Here is a 16,288-nt window from a genome sequence, read left to right on the forward strand (position 1 = left end):
CGTACCCTCCCCAGCATGAACCCCCCCAAAGGCGACTCCCTCAGCCCAAAGGTACCCCCTCCTAGGGTGACACCCCTTCTCCCCAAGAATGACCCCCACCCAGGCGACCCTCTCACCCTTAGGGTGAGCATCCCCTTTCCCCTCCCTTCACCAGAGTGACCCCCCTCACCCCAAAGGTGCCCCCCAGGGTGACACCCCCCTCCATCAGTGTGACCCTCCTCTGCCAGGGTGACCCTCTCTACTCCAAAAGTACCCCCCCAGGTGCCCCCTCTCCCTCAGCGTGCCCCCTCGACCCCAAGGTGCCCCCCCTAAGGTGACCCCCTCACCCTAGGGTGACCCTCCCCTTCCCTCCTCCTCAGTCACCCCTTCACCTCAAAAGTAACGCCCCCTCAGGTGCCCCCTCTCCCCTAGGGTCAACACCCTCTTTCCTCCCTCCTCAGGGTAACCCCCTCACCCCAAAAGTACCCCCCCCAGGGTCACCTGCCCCCCCCCACCTCAGGATGAGCATCACCCCCCCGTCACTGTGACCCCCTCCTTGCCACGGTGACGCCCTCCACCCCAGGGTGACCCCTCCTTTCCCAGCATGCTCCCCCCTCCAGGGACCATACCCTCCCCCCGCTGGCCCCTCCCCCTGCCCCGCCCCGCCCCCGCCGCTGTGCGGCTCCTCACGTCCGCACGGTCGCCCCGAGCTCCGCCCCCTGCCTGACGGACGCCCCGCCCCGCCTATGGCGGCCCCGCACCGCGCCCGCGCCTCCAATGGCCGCGAGGGGCGGGGCCAGAGCGCGCTCCTCCCCCCCGCGGCCTCGCGCCATTGGCGGATGGGTGGGGGAGGCCCGCGCGGGCCAATGGTCGCTCGCTCTCACCGCCTCGTTCGGGGCGCCGCGCGGCCATTGGCGGGAGCCCCCGCCGCTCCGCGCCGCCGCCGCCAATGGGGGGCGGGCACCGCGCTCCCCGCACGCCCCCGCCCGAGCCGGGCCGCTTCGCCGCTCCGGGGCCGCCGCTGCCGCCGCCCGCCCCAGGGCTCAGGTACGGCCTCCCCCTTCCTCACACCCCCCGCCGGCCCCGCCGCCTCCGCTCCCGGTGTGAGGCGAGGGAGGCCCGGCGGTCCCCGCTCCCCCCCCCCCCCCGCCGCCCCCCCGCCATGGCCGGGCCCGCTCGGGGCCCCCAGGCCGCTGTCTCCGCTGCCCCCGGTGTCGCCGGTTCGGTTTCACGCGTGTGTTTAAAATGTGCGCGGGGCCCGGCGGGGTTGGCGCCGCCCGCGGGTTGGGGCGCGGGGCCGGGCTTTGTGCGGGCGCCGAGAGTGTGTGTGTGTCCGGCTGGAGCGAGCTGCGCCGGCCCCGAGCCAGCCCGGGGCACCGGGCCCGTCTCAGGGAGTAGTTTGGGTTGGAAAGGAACTTAAAGCCCATCCAGTTCCACCCCGTGCCATGGGCAGGGACACCTCCCACTGGCTCAGGCTGCCCAAGGCCCATCCAACCTGGCCTGGAACCCCTCCAGGGATGGGGCAGCCACAGCTTCCCTGGGCAACCTGTTCCAGGGCCTCCCCACTCTCATGGTGAAGAAATTCCTCCTTCTGTCCAGTCTAACTCTGCCCCTCTCCAGTTTATCCCCATTGCCCCTCATCCTGTCACCACAAGCCTTTGGGAACAGCCCCTCCTCAGCTTTCCTGGAGCCCCTTCAGGCACTGGAAGCTGCTCTAAGGTCTCCTCAGAGCCTTCTCCTCTCCAGGCTGAACAACCCCAACTCTCTCAGCCTGTCCTCGTACAGGAGGTGCTTCAGCCCTCGGATCATCTTTGTAGCCTCCTCTGGACCCGTTCCAACAGCTCCATCTCCTTCTTACATTGAGGAAACCCAATAGCGCTTTCTTTACCCTTTCCATACGCAATAAGTCGCTTCTTTCTTACGAGCTTTTCCTTTTTTCTGTTCTGTTCCGTTTCCCTGTGTTAAAATCCCCATCATTGTTAGAAACCTTAAGGTTAGGACTTGTAACTGGCAGTTATGTTTCCACGGTTGCGTTTCACCCGTCACACGCATAGCACTTGGAGTGCGTGGGGGTGATTGCTTTTTGACGCCAGTTCCTGGTGCTGAGGCTCCCCTGGGATGCGTGACAGGAGCTGGGTCCTCCCATGCCACATGGAACCCGTGCTGTCTCCTCACGAGTAGCAGGAGTAGCTCCTGTGCAAGGTCCTTGAGTCCTGCCTACAGAGGTGCTGCTCACGTTTAAGACTCTCACGGAGATATCTTCTGACAGGAAGATACTGTCCAACACTCACTCGTGTGTTGCCCTCTCTCTGATTTTTGCCTCTTGAAGAGAGGTGATTCGCTTAAAGTGCTCCAGTGGGACCGGGATGAAGGTGTCTGATACAGAGGAGGTTGGCTTCTCGGGAAGCTGGCACGCTTAGCGAAAGAACGAAGCGTGCAGATCTGACGGCCAGGGTTTGGCTTCAGCTATTGGAACGGGTCTAAAGGAGGCTACAAAGATGATCTGAGGGCTGGAACACCTCCCATATGAGGACAGGCTGAGAGAGTTGGGGTTGTTCAGCCTGGAGAAGAGAAGGCTCAAAGGAGACCTTATAGAGACCTTCCAGTACCTGAAGGGGCTCCAGGAAAGCTGAGGAGGGGCTGTTCCCAAAGGCTTGTGGTGACAGGACGAGGGGCAATGGGGATAAACTGGAGAGGGGCAGATTTAGACTGGACATAAGGAGGAATTTCTTCCCTATGAGGGTGGGGAGGCCCTGGAACAGGTTGCCCAGGGAAGCTGTGGCTGCCCCATCCCTGGAGGGGTTCCAGGCCAGGTTGGATGTGCCTTGGGCAGCCTGATCCAGTGGGAGGTGTCCCTGCCCATGGCAGGGGGTGGAACTGGGTCATCTTTAAGGTCCTTTCCAACCCAAAGTGTTCTATGAATCTATGGATGTGGACTTTTCTGCTTGAGACCTCACCTGCAGTGGAAGATCTCATTGGTGAGGAGCTGATAAGGAAAGGTTCTTCCAGGGAGAATCCCACCTGCTTCCTCTTGGTAATGCTAGTTGTTGCTCTGGGGGAAGGGCTGTACTGGGAGCGACTCACCGGCCTGTGAAACTGAGCTGCTGCAACGAAATGCAGTGATAGCTATTCCTAGGGATACCATCGGCTCCGGTCATTCAGCAGATGGTGCAGAGCGGTAGTTGTGCGGATCTGCAGGCATCAGCCTTTTAAATTATCCGGAATATAGGCAACTTGTGAAAACTTGGGACTGTTTCCATATGAGAGGTCTCAAGAAATTTTAAATGAGTTGGGAGAACCAGTTTGTCCAGACGTGCTGGATAAGCGTGTTTGTGATGTGGGGGGGGGATAGATGTGTGTGTGCGCATATATCAGGAGTTGTGTATCATTTTCTTTCTGGATGCCCAGCTGTAACACAACAAGCAGCGGTGGCAGTCGGGGCTGTAGTTCGCTGGGGCCTGGAAAGGTCACCCATCAGAGATAACAGCTTGGTCTGGAGCAGACTGGGACAACCCCGCAGCCGTGCAAGTGCTGTGAAAATCTCTCTGTAGTTAAGGAATTAGAAACTTTATTTAGTCTCAGTTAATCTTAGGCAGTACGGAAGAACTCTGAACTGGGTTTTTTTTCCACCCTTTCTGACTCTCTTTTTAACTGATTTGCTGTGTGTGGTTGGAAGGGATCCGCAGCGCCTGTTCCTGTCTGTCCGCCCGTCATCTGCGTGCGCTGTACGCGGCGTTGCTTGCGATGTAGCATCTGCTAATGTCGGGAATGGGTGACAGCCAAATATGTCGCTGCGAGCAAGGGATTTGCTTGAGATATTGGATGCCATTAGGATTCTGTGGCTGTGCGAGGCCCTGGCTGAAGTAATTATTTGTCATCTATGGAAGAATCAGAAGGTGGCCTGTCCATTCGATGTACCAGCAAACGTAAATCCAGGCGTACTGCAAACTAGTGGCAAAAATCTTTGTCATTTTACATAGGTTTAGTGGTATTAATGTGTTGTTATCGCTCTTCGTATAAAATCGTTGTGGGATGAGGGAGATGGATTTCCATTTTCAGTGTTTTTCAGTAAGCTGATCATTGCTTAGTAAGAGTATTTTTTTTTAATCTTTGTTTTTGACCGTATATGTTCTATTTTGTCATTGTTCAGGGATACAGGTGCTTTTTAGCAGCGCTTAGTTAAGGGATAAATTATTCTCTTTTCTAAATTGAGCAGTTCCTCAGTTATGTTCTTACTGGATAGCTGCTGACACAGGAGAACACGTTTGTGTTCTGCTGTAGTGGTAGTGTGTGCTCTAAGATCCATCCTTGGTCTAGTGTGTGCCTCAGTCATGGCAGGAACGTCCTGCAACTTGATTGTTTTTTTCCCCTTGCTGTTTCAGAAGGCTCATGGAAAAAGCCACAATTCCCACTTTCTTGGAAAACATAAGATTGGTTTTTTGTTTCCTAAACCTATTTTGTAGAAGTACTGTATTTCAATATGGCTTGAGACGATGACGTTGAAAGTTCATGGCATGATAGGATGGTTTCCAGAGGTGTTCTGATAGTCCCTTACAGTTTCCAATGTGCACTCAGAGCAGTGCGGAGGACATTCTGAGCCTCTGTGGGGTTTTGGGCTGTAGATAGGAAGTTGATGTGAAGTTTGCCGTGTTTGTTCTGAGTTCTCTGTTGGCAGAAGGAGCAGTGTGGCTGGCGCTGGTGGTGGGGTGTGTGTGTTTGTCAAGGTTTGGAGCTGTAACTTCCAGAGAGAACTGGATAAAATTGAGTTGGGAGAGATTAAACTTGTCTGGTGTTACCTTGAAGGTGATGTGACACAGGCTTGGCTTTCTCCCAGGTCTTCCTTTAAATCAGGTTTTAAGTTGTCACTCCTTTCGGTTGCTGTTGTGGTGAAGAAGCGTGAAGCAGATCTGAGATGAGATCTGCAGTGGCTCACGGAGGCCAGGAGTTTCCTGCACTCTCTGTGACGTTTAGAACTCTCATCTGTTTGCAGGAGCTGCTGAGGACGGGTATTCCTGCCCACGTGCCCTTCTGTAGCCGGGTAGGTTGTGTTGTGCTGCTCAGTCCTGCTCTCTGCCTGCTGGCTTTGCCTCCTGCTCAGCCTCTTCCCGGGTGGATCGGTCTCCAGCAGCGCAGCCTGGAATCTGGGTCAGTGTGTCAGTCCCGCACTAGGCTGGACCTAAACACCTTGAGCCAGATATGTGTCAAGATTTTGGTTTTACACTGGCAAAACAGTCAACTGCAGTTACAGCATTCGCGTTTGTGGAAATTCTGCTTCACCAAAAGCCAGTGTGACCTAGAGAAGCAGCCGAGTGGGCTACCAAGAGCAGTGCTCCAGGCTTCTGGTTTGGGCAGTTCATTGAAAGAAGACTGGGAATTAGTCCTCATTAAGGTATTAATCTGATATAGAAATCACTTTTTTGTACAAAGTGGTACAGTAATCGAGTTTCCTGAAATGTGTATCATTTCTGACGAGAATAACAGTGTGGGGTACTTTGCAAGATTTTAAGGTTTGCATTGCTGCTGCAATTGAATTCAAGTGTCATGCGCTGAGATTCTGAATCCTTGTTAATACCAAACAGGAATAAATAAAAAGGAGCTGCTTTTTACACCTTACGTGCTCCAGATCTGGGCGGGAGGTTTCTCCTCTCACTGGGGTCCCTCAATTTGAAGTGGGGAACTCCCGAATGCCATTCTCCATATTTCAACGCACTGAACCCAGAGCAGTCCGTGTGCCTGGCATGAAGGATCCCAGTGGCAGTGGAGCTGCTGGAGAGAACCAGCCCAGATTAAACACCTTTTTAATTAAGGAGTTTTTTTTATTTTAACACTCGACAGCCTTGCAGTGAATGTGATAAACCACAGCAGACACTGTTGTGTCACGCCGTAACCTGGAGTTCATCAGGTGCTGGTTCTGGAGCCTCTTGGTAGCAGAGAGCCAAGTGTGTGGGTTTGGTGTGAGTTCATCTTGCACGTTCAGTAACAGTGAATTCAGGGCAAATTCAGTTGGGGACTCACTCTGAACTGAGTCAGAAACCAGCACTGCAGAAGGCGATTGGCTCCCTTGCCTCAGGCAATAATGAACTGGTTTAATTTCTTACACATTCATTGTTCTTCAATCTAAACACTGGTTCTGCTTTTAAATTCTATTTGTGAGTACAGGATTTTGCTGCAGTTTGAAGAAATGTGTGAAGAGCTTTGCACTTCTGTGGCTTAAGGGGAGGGAAGCCTTATTTTCTTTTAACGAGCTACATATGCCCCTTGGTTTCAAGTACAAGAGAATCTGGAATTCTGGAGAAGCCTTATGGAGTGTAGAATTTAGAAGCAGATACTCCGATTTGTCAAATCCCGAGCACTGTTGCAGGTCGTAGTGCACTTCACTGGTGAGAGCTTGCCATGCCCATACCAGAATTTTGTCTCTGTTGCTCAGATCCTTCCTCTGTTTTGTTTCCTTAGACCTTGCGAAGGAGATACAAAACTCAGAGCAGTTTGGAGGTTAAAAATGCAATGAATTGAATAGATAAATAATCTTGAGGAATCGGAGTTAGTTTGACTCTTGCTGTAATCTTACAGTCATTTAAACTGTGCTGCACCCAAAGGAGCTGCAAACTTACAGATTTACACCCACTTTACCTAAATACTGTGATGTGATAATTAGGGAGAAGGGGAAGAAAGGGAAGTTGTCAAAGCTATACTTGCAGCACAGAACTCTTCTCTAAAAGTGGTGTTGTGGAATTGCCTGGTTTGTGCAATCTGGATGTTTTGCAAAAGTTCAGGTTTTGTTCTAACTGAGAAACTTTTGATAGTCCCTGATCCATGAGAATCAAGGTGTAAATTTGGGTATAATTAGTTGGTTTACTGAGAAAGAGAGCAGATAGCAATAGAAGAACCTTGTAAGTTCCAACCTAATTTGTCCAAAAGATGCCACTTCAAATAAACACATGGGGTTCCCATCAATATTTGTGCTAAGGCGTAAACAGTGAGTTGAAAGTAGATTTAAAGGATTCTTTTGTGAACAGAGTTCTTCACTTACTGCATGTGAAATGTCTCAGATACTGAGGGAGTGACAGCAAGAAGGTAATTCAGGCACACTTGGAATCTGTGGCTTTTTTGGGTTTTGTTTCATTTTCCAATGTTACAGCATTATCAGTCAAGGTCAAATTACTTTTTTCCCCCCTGAGACCAAATTTGTTTTCGTTTCAAGTTTACCAGGGACTTGGAGCAGAGCTGGGTGAAACTCACAGGCCACAAGCTTTGCTGTGCTTCAGTCCTGTGGGCCCCATCCAACCTGGCTTTGAACCCCTCCAGGGATGGGGCAGCCACAGCTTCCCTGGGAACCTGTTCCAGGGCCTCCCCACTCTCATGGTGAAGAAATTCCTCCTTATGTCCAATCTAAATCTGCCCCTCTCCAGTTTATCCCCATTCCCTCTCATCCTATCACTCCAAGCCTTTGGGAACAGCCCCTCCTCAGCTTTCCTGGAGCCCCTTCAGGCTCTGGAAGGTCGCTTGACCAAGTTTATATTTATGACCAAATTTTAGTCCTTTGTGCAATTTTCACTTTTCCAAGCACTGTCAGAAGTCGCTGTGTCACATTTTACCCACCGGCAAGGGGAAAATGTGATGTCCTACCAGTGTGGTCTCCCTTGGCAGGAGATCTCTGGGGGCAGCTGTAGGTGAGGATGTTATTCCAATGTGTTCAGTATCCCTCAGCGGTTTCCAGGGAGGCACAGTGGTGGAAGGATGGTAGCTTGCTTCTCAGCAATAGTGAAGTAAGGGAGGTTGAGTTGCCGGATGAGAATCATGGCGAGGTCATGAGGAGTTGGGAGTGGTTTGGAGTTGTATTTGCATCGGCAGACAAGAGTTTTCAAGGGAAACTGTGGGGTAAGGCAAGTAGACAAAGTTGAACAATTTAGGTGTTGAAACAAGATTAGAGAACTCGTTACCATTGATATTTGGTTTCCCATTGTTTTATGAAATGCTTCCAGGCTTTGTCTGGGCTCTGACATGTCCAGAGGGTTATATTGAAAAGTGAACAGCAAGGCAGGTTTTAACATTTTGTGGTTATGATTTAAAAGCCTTTCATAAGATACGGCACCCCTCTTTATCATTCTAAAGCATTAAAACTGTAAATTAGTAGTATGATAGCAGCTTCCTCCACTCAGGAGCAGGGCGCACTCAGAGTTTCTTCTCCAAAGAGTAAGCTGCTTTGTTTTCAGTGGTGAAATGAGTAATTAGTTAGATATTAATGATTTTTGTGCTTTGTGCTGGATACATCTTCTTTATGTCTTCAATTATCTCAGCTATTTAGATGTGCCTCATTTAGATCTTCTCATTATCTCTTCTTTTTTCCTCCTCAGTATCTGGGACTCATTACACTGCCTTGGCTTGGCATGCGTTGTCCTTAGAAGGCCTCCTGCAAGGGGTATAATTCACTGTCCTTACCCAGTGTAATGAGCTGTGGAACTTAATTTTCTTAACTGCTAACAGCAGTTTACTGGTGTTACAAGTGCAGCGATGTTTGTTGTCTGCATTGATCAGATTAAGAGTTGGTTGGTTCAGTGTTCTGTAATAAAAGGGCAGTTGAACGGAAGAGACCAGTAACCCTTGGTCCATTTTTGGGCGCATGCAAACTCTAGTTTACGTAGGAAGTCACAAGCACTCCTGTTGGGGAAGACAGAGGATGCTGGAGGAGAAATTAGTTATCAGTGTACCTTCTAGAGAAGTTTAATCCACTAACACTTTTCCTATAACTGTGTCAGAATTTCAAAAAGGTCTGTTTCTCGTGTGCTGAGGGTGGTTTGGGATGGTGGCTCTGCACTGAGTCCTACCCCTACAAGTCCAAGCTTGCTTTACAGCGCAGCCGTGTTACCAGAGTCGGCTCCCTGATCATTCTGCACTGTGGCTCCACAAATCATCCTGTTTGGCACAGGAGAAGAACAAATGGCCATGGACAGGAGCTCAGTAGCTGTCCAAGTTGGTACTGCTGTGACATTTCCTCTTGCTTCAAACTGTGGCCAGCGTGTTGTTTATTTTGTGGAATTCTGATGGCTGTGCCCATTCCCCTTTCGGCAGGGCATGCTGCCGGTGCCGGCATGTGCCCACCGCCATGCACGCAGGCGCACGGGTGTGCGTGCTGCTCTGTTGGCTGCAGGGAGCACATTTCTATGTGTCCTTTCAGCCCCTTCTAACACAATTGTGGAGCTGCTGCGGATGCTCTATAGCCTCTCCTCACAGTTATTTGTGCTGCCTGTGGCTTCCATGCAGTGGTTTTGTCTGCTGGAGTTTGAACCCCTAGCTTCTCCTTTTTTTTTTTTGCCATAGGCATATGTTCTGAAGGGCTTTTCCTTCATCTTTTGGGTTTTGATTGTCTGGCTTCAAGGCCTTTGGGAAAAAGCCAGCAGGAGTTTTTGAGGGGTTGGTGGTGGAAAACTGTACCACTGGAGGGACAGGAGGTCTCCAAATGTGGTTTTGCCAGCTGGGTATGGGGTGATGCACCTGACAGCAGGGCTGGGGTAGAAGTTCATATGCAGATGTGGTGCCTGCCTTTGAAGGTACACGCGTTCTGGTTTATTGATAATCCCAGAGAGCAGATTACATGTGTTTAGCAAGATTAACGACGGTCTTGGATTGTTACTGTATAAACAAAGCGAGCCTTATGGCATAAACTCTACCGTGTTTTTACTGTTTGAATCTGGATTGATGGTGGGTTCACAGCGAACCAGTGGGACTGGTTTGCTCTCCGTTTCCAGGCGTGTGCCTGGGTGAAGGTACAGCGTGGAGCTCCTGCAGAATCATCCTTTTCACTGTAAATAGCGAAGAGAGGAGTTTGTTCAAATCGTCACCGTCCGTCCTGCTGCGTGGCAGAGCCCTGACGGACAAACGCCTTCCGTGTTCTCGGGACGGCCAGGGCCTGCTGTGTGATCTTCCTCAGTGAGCGATTACAGCTCTATTTTTGAGGCTGCCTCCTGCAAATCCCATACGGAAGTTGCAGCGCGTTGGGCTCCTGTCACAGCCCTGGGTTTGTCCCGCTCCCTCAGCCTCTTCTTCTCGAGGTGGGAAGGAGTTAACAGGAAACTTTGCTGCTGTTTGTACAAAATACAGCGCTGCGTTCGGAGAGAAACTCTTCTTCCCAGCTTTTTCCGTGGCCTGGGTGTTCCAGCTCCTTGAGGCGGGTGCAGGCAGGGGCTTTGGGTGCTTCTCTTGCTGACGTACCTGAACAAATTCTGCTTCCTGCAATCTCCGTAGCTATTTTTTGTAATAGCTTAATTATTTTTATTAGATGAACATAACGTTGCAGCAAACATTGCCTAGGATAGATGTTTAGATGTTCCTTAGAACAAAGAGATGGGAATAAACGTGGGAAAAATTGTGGTGCTCTGCTCTCTTTGTACTATGGACAGAGAGCTTGTTTTGAGGCAGACAGACCCTTTAATTAATTGATTAAGCTTTGCATGAAGTAGTTTCGGATCGTTCCCCCCTCCCATGCTGTATGATGTATTTTGGCTTTTCACTCCCAGTTCATTGAAGGCAAATTGGGATTGCTGGAGGTGATCTTGAAGAAAAGATGGGATAAAACCTGGCTTTGACTGTTTTTTTTTCCGTGGTTCTGGGTAAAGCCGCAAATACTGGTAAGGCATCCCTGGAACAGATGGTGCTGGCACGGGTCCTCCTCAGGACAGGACTCAGGTTGCTTTCCCCGAGCCAGATACTCCAGTCAGCCCGTGCGCAGCGCTGCTGCAGAGCGCGACTTGATGCTTCCCGATCAGGTGAACTTCCCTGGCATTTCTTGACCCGGATTAAAAATAACAAAAGTGTTCTCAGTGAGATTGCATTGCAATATATGTTCAGGGGTGGTTTCTGTCTGCATCACCCTTCCACAACAGTCACTTTTCTTCCTCTTCCAACTTTTCTCTGGGATCAGCTATATTTTCCTGGTGAATAGTGTTTTCCTTCAGCAATTTGGAGGAAGCCTTTAGCAAATGGATGCCCTGAGTTTATCAGCTCCTGCATTTCGTCCCGGCGATGGCAATGCTGTTTCCTTTTGTATTTCCACAAAACATTTGTGTAGTGAGTTGTTCCTGCGGGTGTAGATGGAGTCTGTTATCTCGGATCCTGAAACACAGTAAATGTTGTTTCTGTATGGTCAGATTGGGAATCCCTTCAGGCAGGGCTGCCCTGGAGGTGGGAGTGTTAAAGGCCCTTTCTGTTTTAGGACTGCAGCAGTTTCTGTTGGGAATGCTGCTGTTAGCAGTGGCTCTTGGGTGAAGGGAGTTGAGATGGTTTCTTTTTTCCTCAGTTGGCTTTGCTCTGGGACAGATGGTGTCCCTCAGGGATCCGTATGGGATCCAGTGCTGTTTAATATCTTCATTAATGATACAGACAGCGAGATTGAGTGCACCCTCAGCAAGTTTGCAGATGACACCAAGCTGAGTGGTGCAGTTGCCACACCGGAAGGACGGGATGTCATCCAGAGAGACCTGGACAGGTTGGAGAAGTGGGACTGTGCGAACCTCATGAGGTTCAACAAGGCCAAGTGCAATGTCCTACACTTGGGTCGGGGCAATCCCCAGTTATTCTGAAAAAGTCTGAAATGACCTGATTTCTAAAATTTCAAGTGAAAACTGTTCATTTGCCTTGGCAACGGAAAAACTGTTTCACCCAGCTACGGCTGTGAGGGAAGCGCTCGTGCTTGGGGCGAGCTGGGTGTCGAGTCTGTCCAAATCAGTGTGCAATGTTTCTAATTGTTGGAGGCAGGCGAGAGAATCTGTGGCTCTTTGGAGATGTGGGAGTTTTGTGCCATGTTTACTGTTTAAAACATATACAGCAGTATGTCGCCGTTTTGTTTTTTCCTAACGCAAAGAGTACTTTTGGTAGTATCTGGAATAGTTCTTGGCTAGTTCAAAATCAACTTAAATCCAAGCATGCTTTGCGTGTGATTTAGAACTCACATTTGATATCGCCTTGCTGCGCCTTTTATTCCTTTAAAGCCCCGCACTGCCCTCTCGTGACAACTCCAGCGTCGTGTGTGTGTGCGCTGTAGCTGTTTTCCTGACATGGAGACCATCCCTGTAGTTGGATTTGCAGCCAAAACGCCATTAAAAAACCGTTTGATTGCCTCTGAGGTTTCCAGCCTGCCTGTATAAAGGTCCATCTTCGATTTCATCCTGAATTGTTCTGGATTCTCCCCTCTGCAACTTTGGAAGTAAATGGAGCAATTTTGCTTTTCTGCTTGAAAGACATTTTGAAAAGGTGCATCTATATTTAAGAATAATCTATATTTAAGATGCTTTATTTTGTCCCTGCACGTGTCAAATACAAAGTGTAATGAAGCTGTGTTTAAAAAAACTTGTTTTATGAGGTTATAGCAAAGCCTGGCACATGAAAAATAGTAGAAATAGTAGCCAGTACCTTGGCCAAAGCTGCTGTTTTTGTAACTAAATAGAGAAAAGGATGAAGTGTTCTGGTGGAGAGCTTGGGGGGGGCAGCTGGTTCCCTGCCCGCACTGAATAGCGCTGAGAGTAGCGAGAAGTTTGTTGTCCATGAGGACTGCTCTGCTGCGACACAACTTCCTGTGGTGAATGGATGGGGCGATCTCAAGTCTGATCTATATTTAGGCCCTGGCGTATCAGGAGCTCCCTGGTACTTGAGCCTCTCGGGGCCCTGCTAACAAACAGACCAAGTGGATTTTTCATCAGAAGCTTTTCATAGAGGACAATGCTTATAAATACTGGGAGGGAGAAAAGATGTATTCTTGCCTTTCTGTGGGATTCATTAATGCACGCGGAGAGAAAATAAAGGGTTTTAACCACTATTTGTTTTCTGCCTCTCTCATTTCTTTCTCCTTTTTTTGTTTCCTCTCCTCAGGTGCTTCCACCGTGCTGGAAATATGGGATCGGAGAACCCCTGTCCACCGAACCCTGGCTGTAAGATCATGACCTTTCGTCCCACCCTTGAGGAGTTTCGGGACTTTGGGAAGTACATTGCTTACATGGAATTGCAGGGAGCTCACCGAGCAGGGCTTGCCAAGGTGAGTTGCCCTGGCTGAGGCAGGTGGAAGCTTTCTGAAGGCTGCCTTCTCAAGGCACTGCTGTGGGTAAAGTATTTCTGAGGTTCCATCACTCAAAAGCAGGTTTTATTTATGCAGTCAAGCGAAGTGTGGTTTTGAAAATGGTGCCTGCGGCCTCTGTTTCAGTTTTCCCAGAGAGGAGAGGCAGAGGAATTACAGGTCTTTGGTATGAGTGGAAGAAGTTTTTATCTGCAGAATGTCTTTTCCTTATCCATAACTGGAAAACAAGGGCATTCCCAGCCCTTGCAGAGATGGGTTAAGGGTATTTCCATGTCCTGATCCTGTTGCTGAGGATACAGGTAGCGGTAGCCATAGTCCTCGAGGGCTGGAAACGAGATTTTTACAGTGTGGGGTAAGGGATCAAGCTTCTGGAGTCTGCTTAGGTTTGGATGGGAAAGAGGGCCGAAGTCATATCCGTATGAATGGGTGCAGACATCTTACTTTTTAATGTCTTGGGCCACCAGAACCTGGACCTGTAAATGTGTCCTCTGTGTGTGTGTGTGATTCCCAAAGTACCACAAAGCCTTTTTGACCTTTAGGAAGCAGTTCTCCAGCCAGTGCTAAAACATCTTTCTACTTTCTCCCCATCCACATCATTACACAAAACCGATGAAACTTGATGAGAACTCTTCATGTGAGGCTTCTGAACTCCAGTAATTGGCGTGTAACTGCTTGGAAAAAACCAGGACTAACTGATTAGTAGGAATATTTCTGTGGCCTTGTGTGGCACCGTAGGCTGAGAGAGATCGCTTGTTCTAACAAGGTAGTTGTTACATACGGTCTTTAGGAGAACTTAATAAAGCACAGCAGAGAAACAAAGCTGTTAGGCATGAAATAATTCTTATTTCTTCTAAAACACAGGTCAATTAGTGTTTTGATTACAGTTCTAAATACAGCTGGGTATTGATAAAAATCTCGCTGTGCAATGTTTCCGTGTCCACTCAAGTGTAGTAGCAATTATATCCATGAACCCGCCAGGGTAGGTTATTTTAGTAAAGGTTGTTGGTGAATTCCAGATGTTGTAAAGAAATTGCCCTACTTGTAGGACTAAATCTGAGTGTTCAAAGTTAATTTTTGTGTCTTTCTTGCAACTGCAATTCAGAGCCGGGCAATGGAAGTAAAGCTGCTCATATCCTGGAGGAACCTTGCCCATGGACACCAGTAACTTGTCCTCCCGCTTGTTTAGTCGCTACATCATGTTAGGTTGTAGATATTGTGTTTTTTCATTCCACATGCCTGCTGAATGTCCTACTGACTGTTCTTTGATCTGGATCCTAGAATTGTTGGCAGCTCTTCTGTTTACAATTACATCTTTGTCTTCTAGAGTCAGCTCTGCTTTGTGGCAGTTTTTTTGCACAGCCTCCAAGAGCGAGGAAAGCGTCTGGATGCATTCCCCATGGTTTTCGTTTGTTCTTCTCTACCCCTCGCCCCTTTTCATTTAAGGAGTTGGTCCCCGATGCATCTCCTACAAATACAGGAACATCAACAGCAATAACACATCAGGATTTTGAGCCTTCCTAGTTAAAAAAAAAACCTCAAACAAGTAAAAAAAATCTTAATCCCCGAGTAAGCCTTCATATAAGTGGTCTGCTAGATGGAATGGTAGTTCAGCCCACTATAGAAGGTTATGGAGCTGTAGAGATGCAACATGCTAATAAAGCTGCTGGAGTCTTTGTGCAGCTCTGTGTAGTGGTCCGTGAGAGGAACGCCATTCGGGAGTGAGAGCACTTGCAGTCCTTCTGGCATGCAGAGTGTTTCCTTGGAATAACCAGATCTCTTTTTATCATCCCTGTCTGTCTTCTGTGACACTTCCTGATGGCACTGTGGGCCACCAGCCCTCTGCCTGTGCCAGCCAGCCTGGCCCTGCAGCATCTGTGGAACAGAGGCCTTGTCATGTGTGCTGGTTATCTGAGATACTGCTGTTATCAGATACCCCAGAAGGGTGAAGTACCTTTCAGTGAAACAGTTTTTTCTTCTTTGTGTTGGCCTGGTGTGAACATGAAGTGTTTTGGTTTTTTTTTCCCCAATTCCAGGTGATTCCTCCCAAGGAATGGAAACCCCGAAAAACCTACGATGACATCGATGACATGGTTATTCCAGCTCCCATTCAGCAAGTGGTTACCGGGCAGTCGGGGCTGTTCACACAGTACAATATACAGAAGAAACCTATGACGGTGGGAGAGTACCGGCGTCTGGCTAACAGCGAAAAGTACGTTGGTGTTACATGATGCTTACACTGTCAGTGGGGGGTTGTGTGGAAAGCCTTTCTTTCTAGAAACAAGCCGAAAAGAACATGCAACCTTTTTAAATAGGAAGCATTTTGAGGGAAATTGCTTTTTCTCAAAAGCTTGCATGGAAATCTCAAACAAGTTTGTAACTCAGTTGCTTTTGGTGTATCTTGGGTCTTTTTCTGGGAGTTGGTACAGAACGATTCTTCGAAGTCAGGGTTTGGCTGAGAATCTGTGTGGAAAGAATGGCTTGGGAGAGAAGCTTTTGGCCATTAATGGTTATTCTGAAAAACGTCTGCTATTGCTGAGGTAGAAATCCAAATATCTTGGTGTGTCTGAGGTGATATTAATAACAGGAGTGTCTTCTGAAGTGACCAGGAGCTTCGCAGAGCGCTTCAGTTGGCTGGGAAAAGTCAATGGATGCAAACAGCAATTACGTCCTTCTTCCAGAGTCACTTTCCCAGAGCTCGGAGCGCCTTGGGATTTAACTCAAGTGGTGCTGACACATCCTGCGGTCAGCTCTGAAATGTTGCTAATACAGCGCACACAGGAGCGCTTCACCTGCTATCAGCTCCCTGTGTCTCACGCATCCTTGGGATGGGCATCTGATGCTTCATGGAAGTCCTGTTTGTCAGTATGCACTAAGAGATTTTGTAGAAAGATTTAAAAGACTGTAAATCATATGAATCTGAGTAGAATGAAGCATGAAAAACACCTTCAGTGACCTCCTGAGTGGGCCTAGTTTGAAATGCACAGTTCTTTCCAGTCGTTTATCCGTCTATCATGAACGTTCCTTAGAACTGCTTGCATCCTTATCATTTCTGTGTTCTTATCAGGTATTGTACTCCACGCCATCAGGATTTTGAAGACTTGGAGCGCAAGTACTGGAAGAATCTCACATTTGTCTCACCGATTTATGGGGCAGATATCAGCGGCTCGCTGTATGACGCGGTAAGTCAAATGCTCCTCTTTTCTTTGTTTTAAATATGGACACGGACTTCCTTATTGCTCGTCTCAT

General features: G+C 48.9%; 1 protein-coding gene across 2 annotated transcripts in view; it reads left to right on the forward strand.

The window, feature by feature from the left end:
* Positions 1-907: 907 nt before the first annotated feature.
* KDM4B (lysine demethylase 4B) overlaps positions 908-16,288 on the forward strand; it is a 77,980-nt gene continuing 62,599 nt past the window's right edge. For both annotated transcript variants that reach the window (XM_054049898.1, XM_054049899.1), the window contains exons 1-4: positions 908-1,026; positions 12,841-13,003; positions 15,076-15,251; positions 16,107-16,221. In XM_054049898.1, the coding sequence (XP_053905873.1) occupies positions 929-1,026; positions 12,841-13,003; positions 15,076-15,251; positions 16,107-16,221 (552 nt within the window). In that variant the 5' untranslated portion in view covers positions 908-928. The remainder of the gene's footprint in view (positions 1,027-12,840; positions 13,004-15,075; positions 15,252-16,106; positions 16,222-16,288) is intronic.

This window comes from Cuculus canorus, chromosome 27 (genome assembly GCF_017976375.1).
Source record: "Cuculus canorus isolate bCucCan1 chromosome 27, bCucCan1.pri, whole genome shotgun sequence".
NCBI lineage: Eukaryota > Metazoa > Chordata > Aves > Cuculiformes > Cuculidae > Cuculus > Cuculus canorus.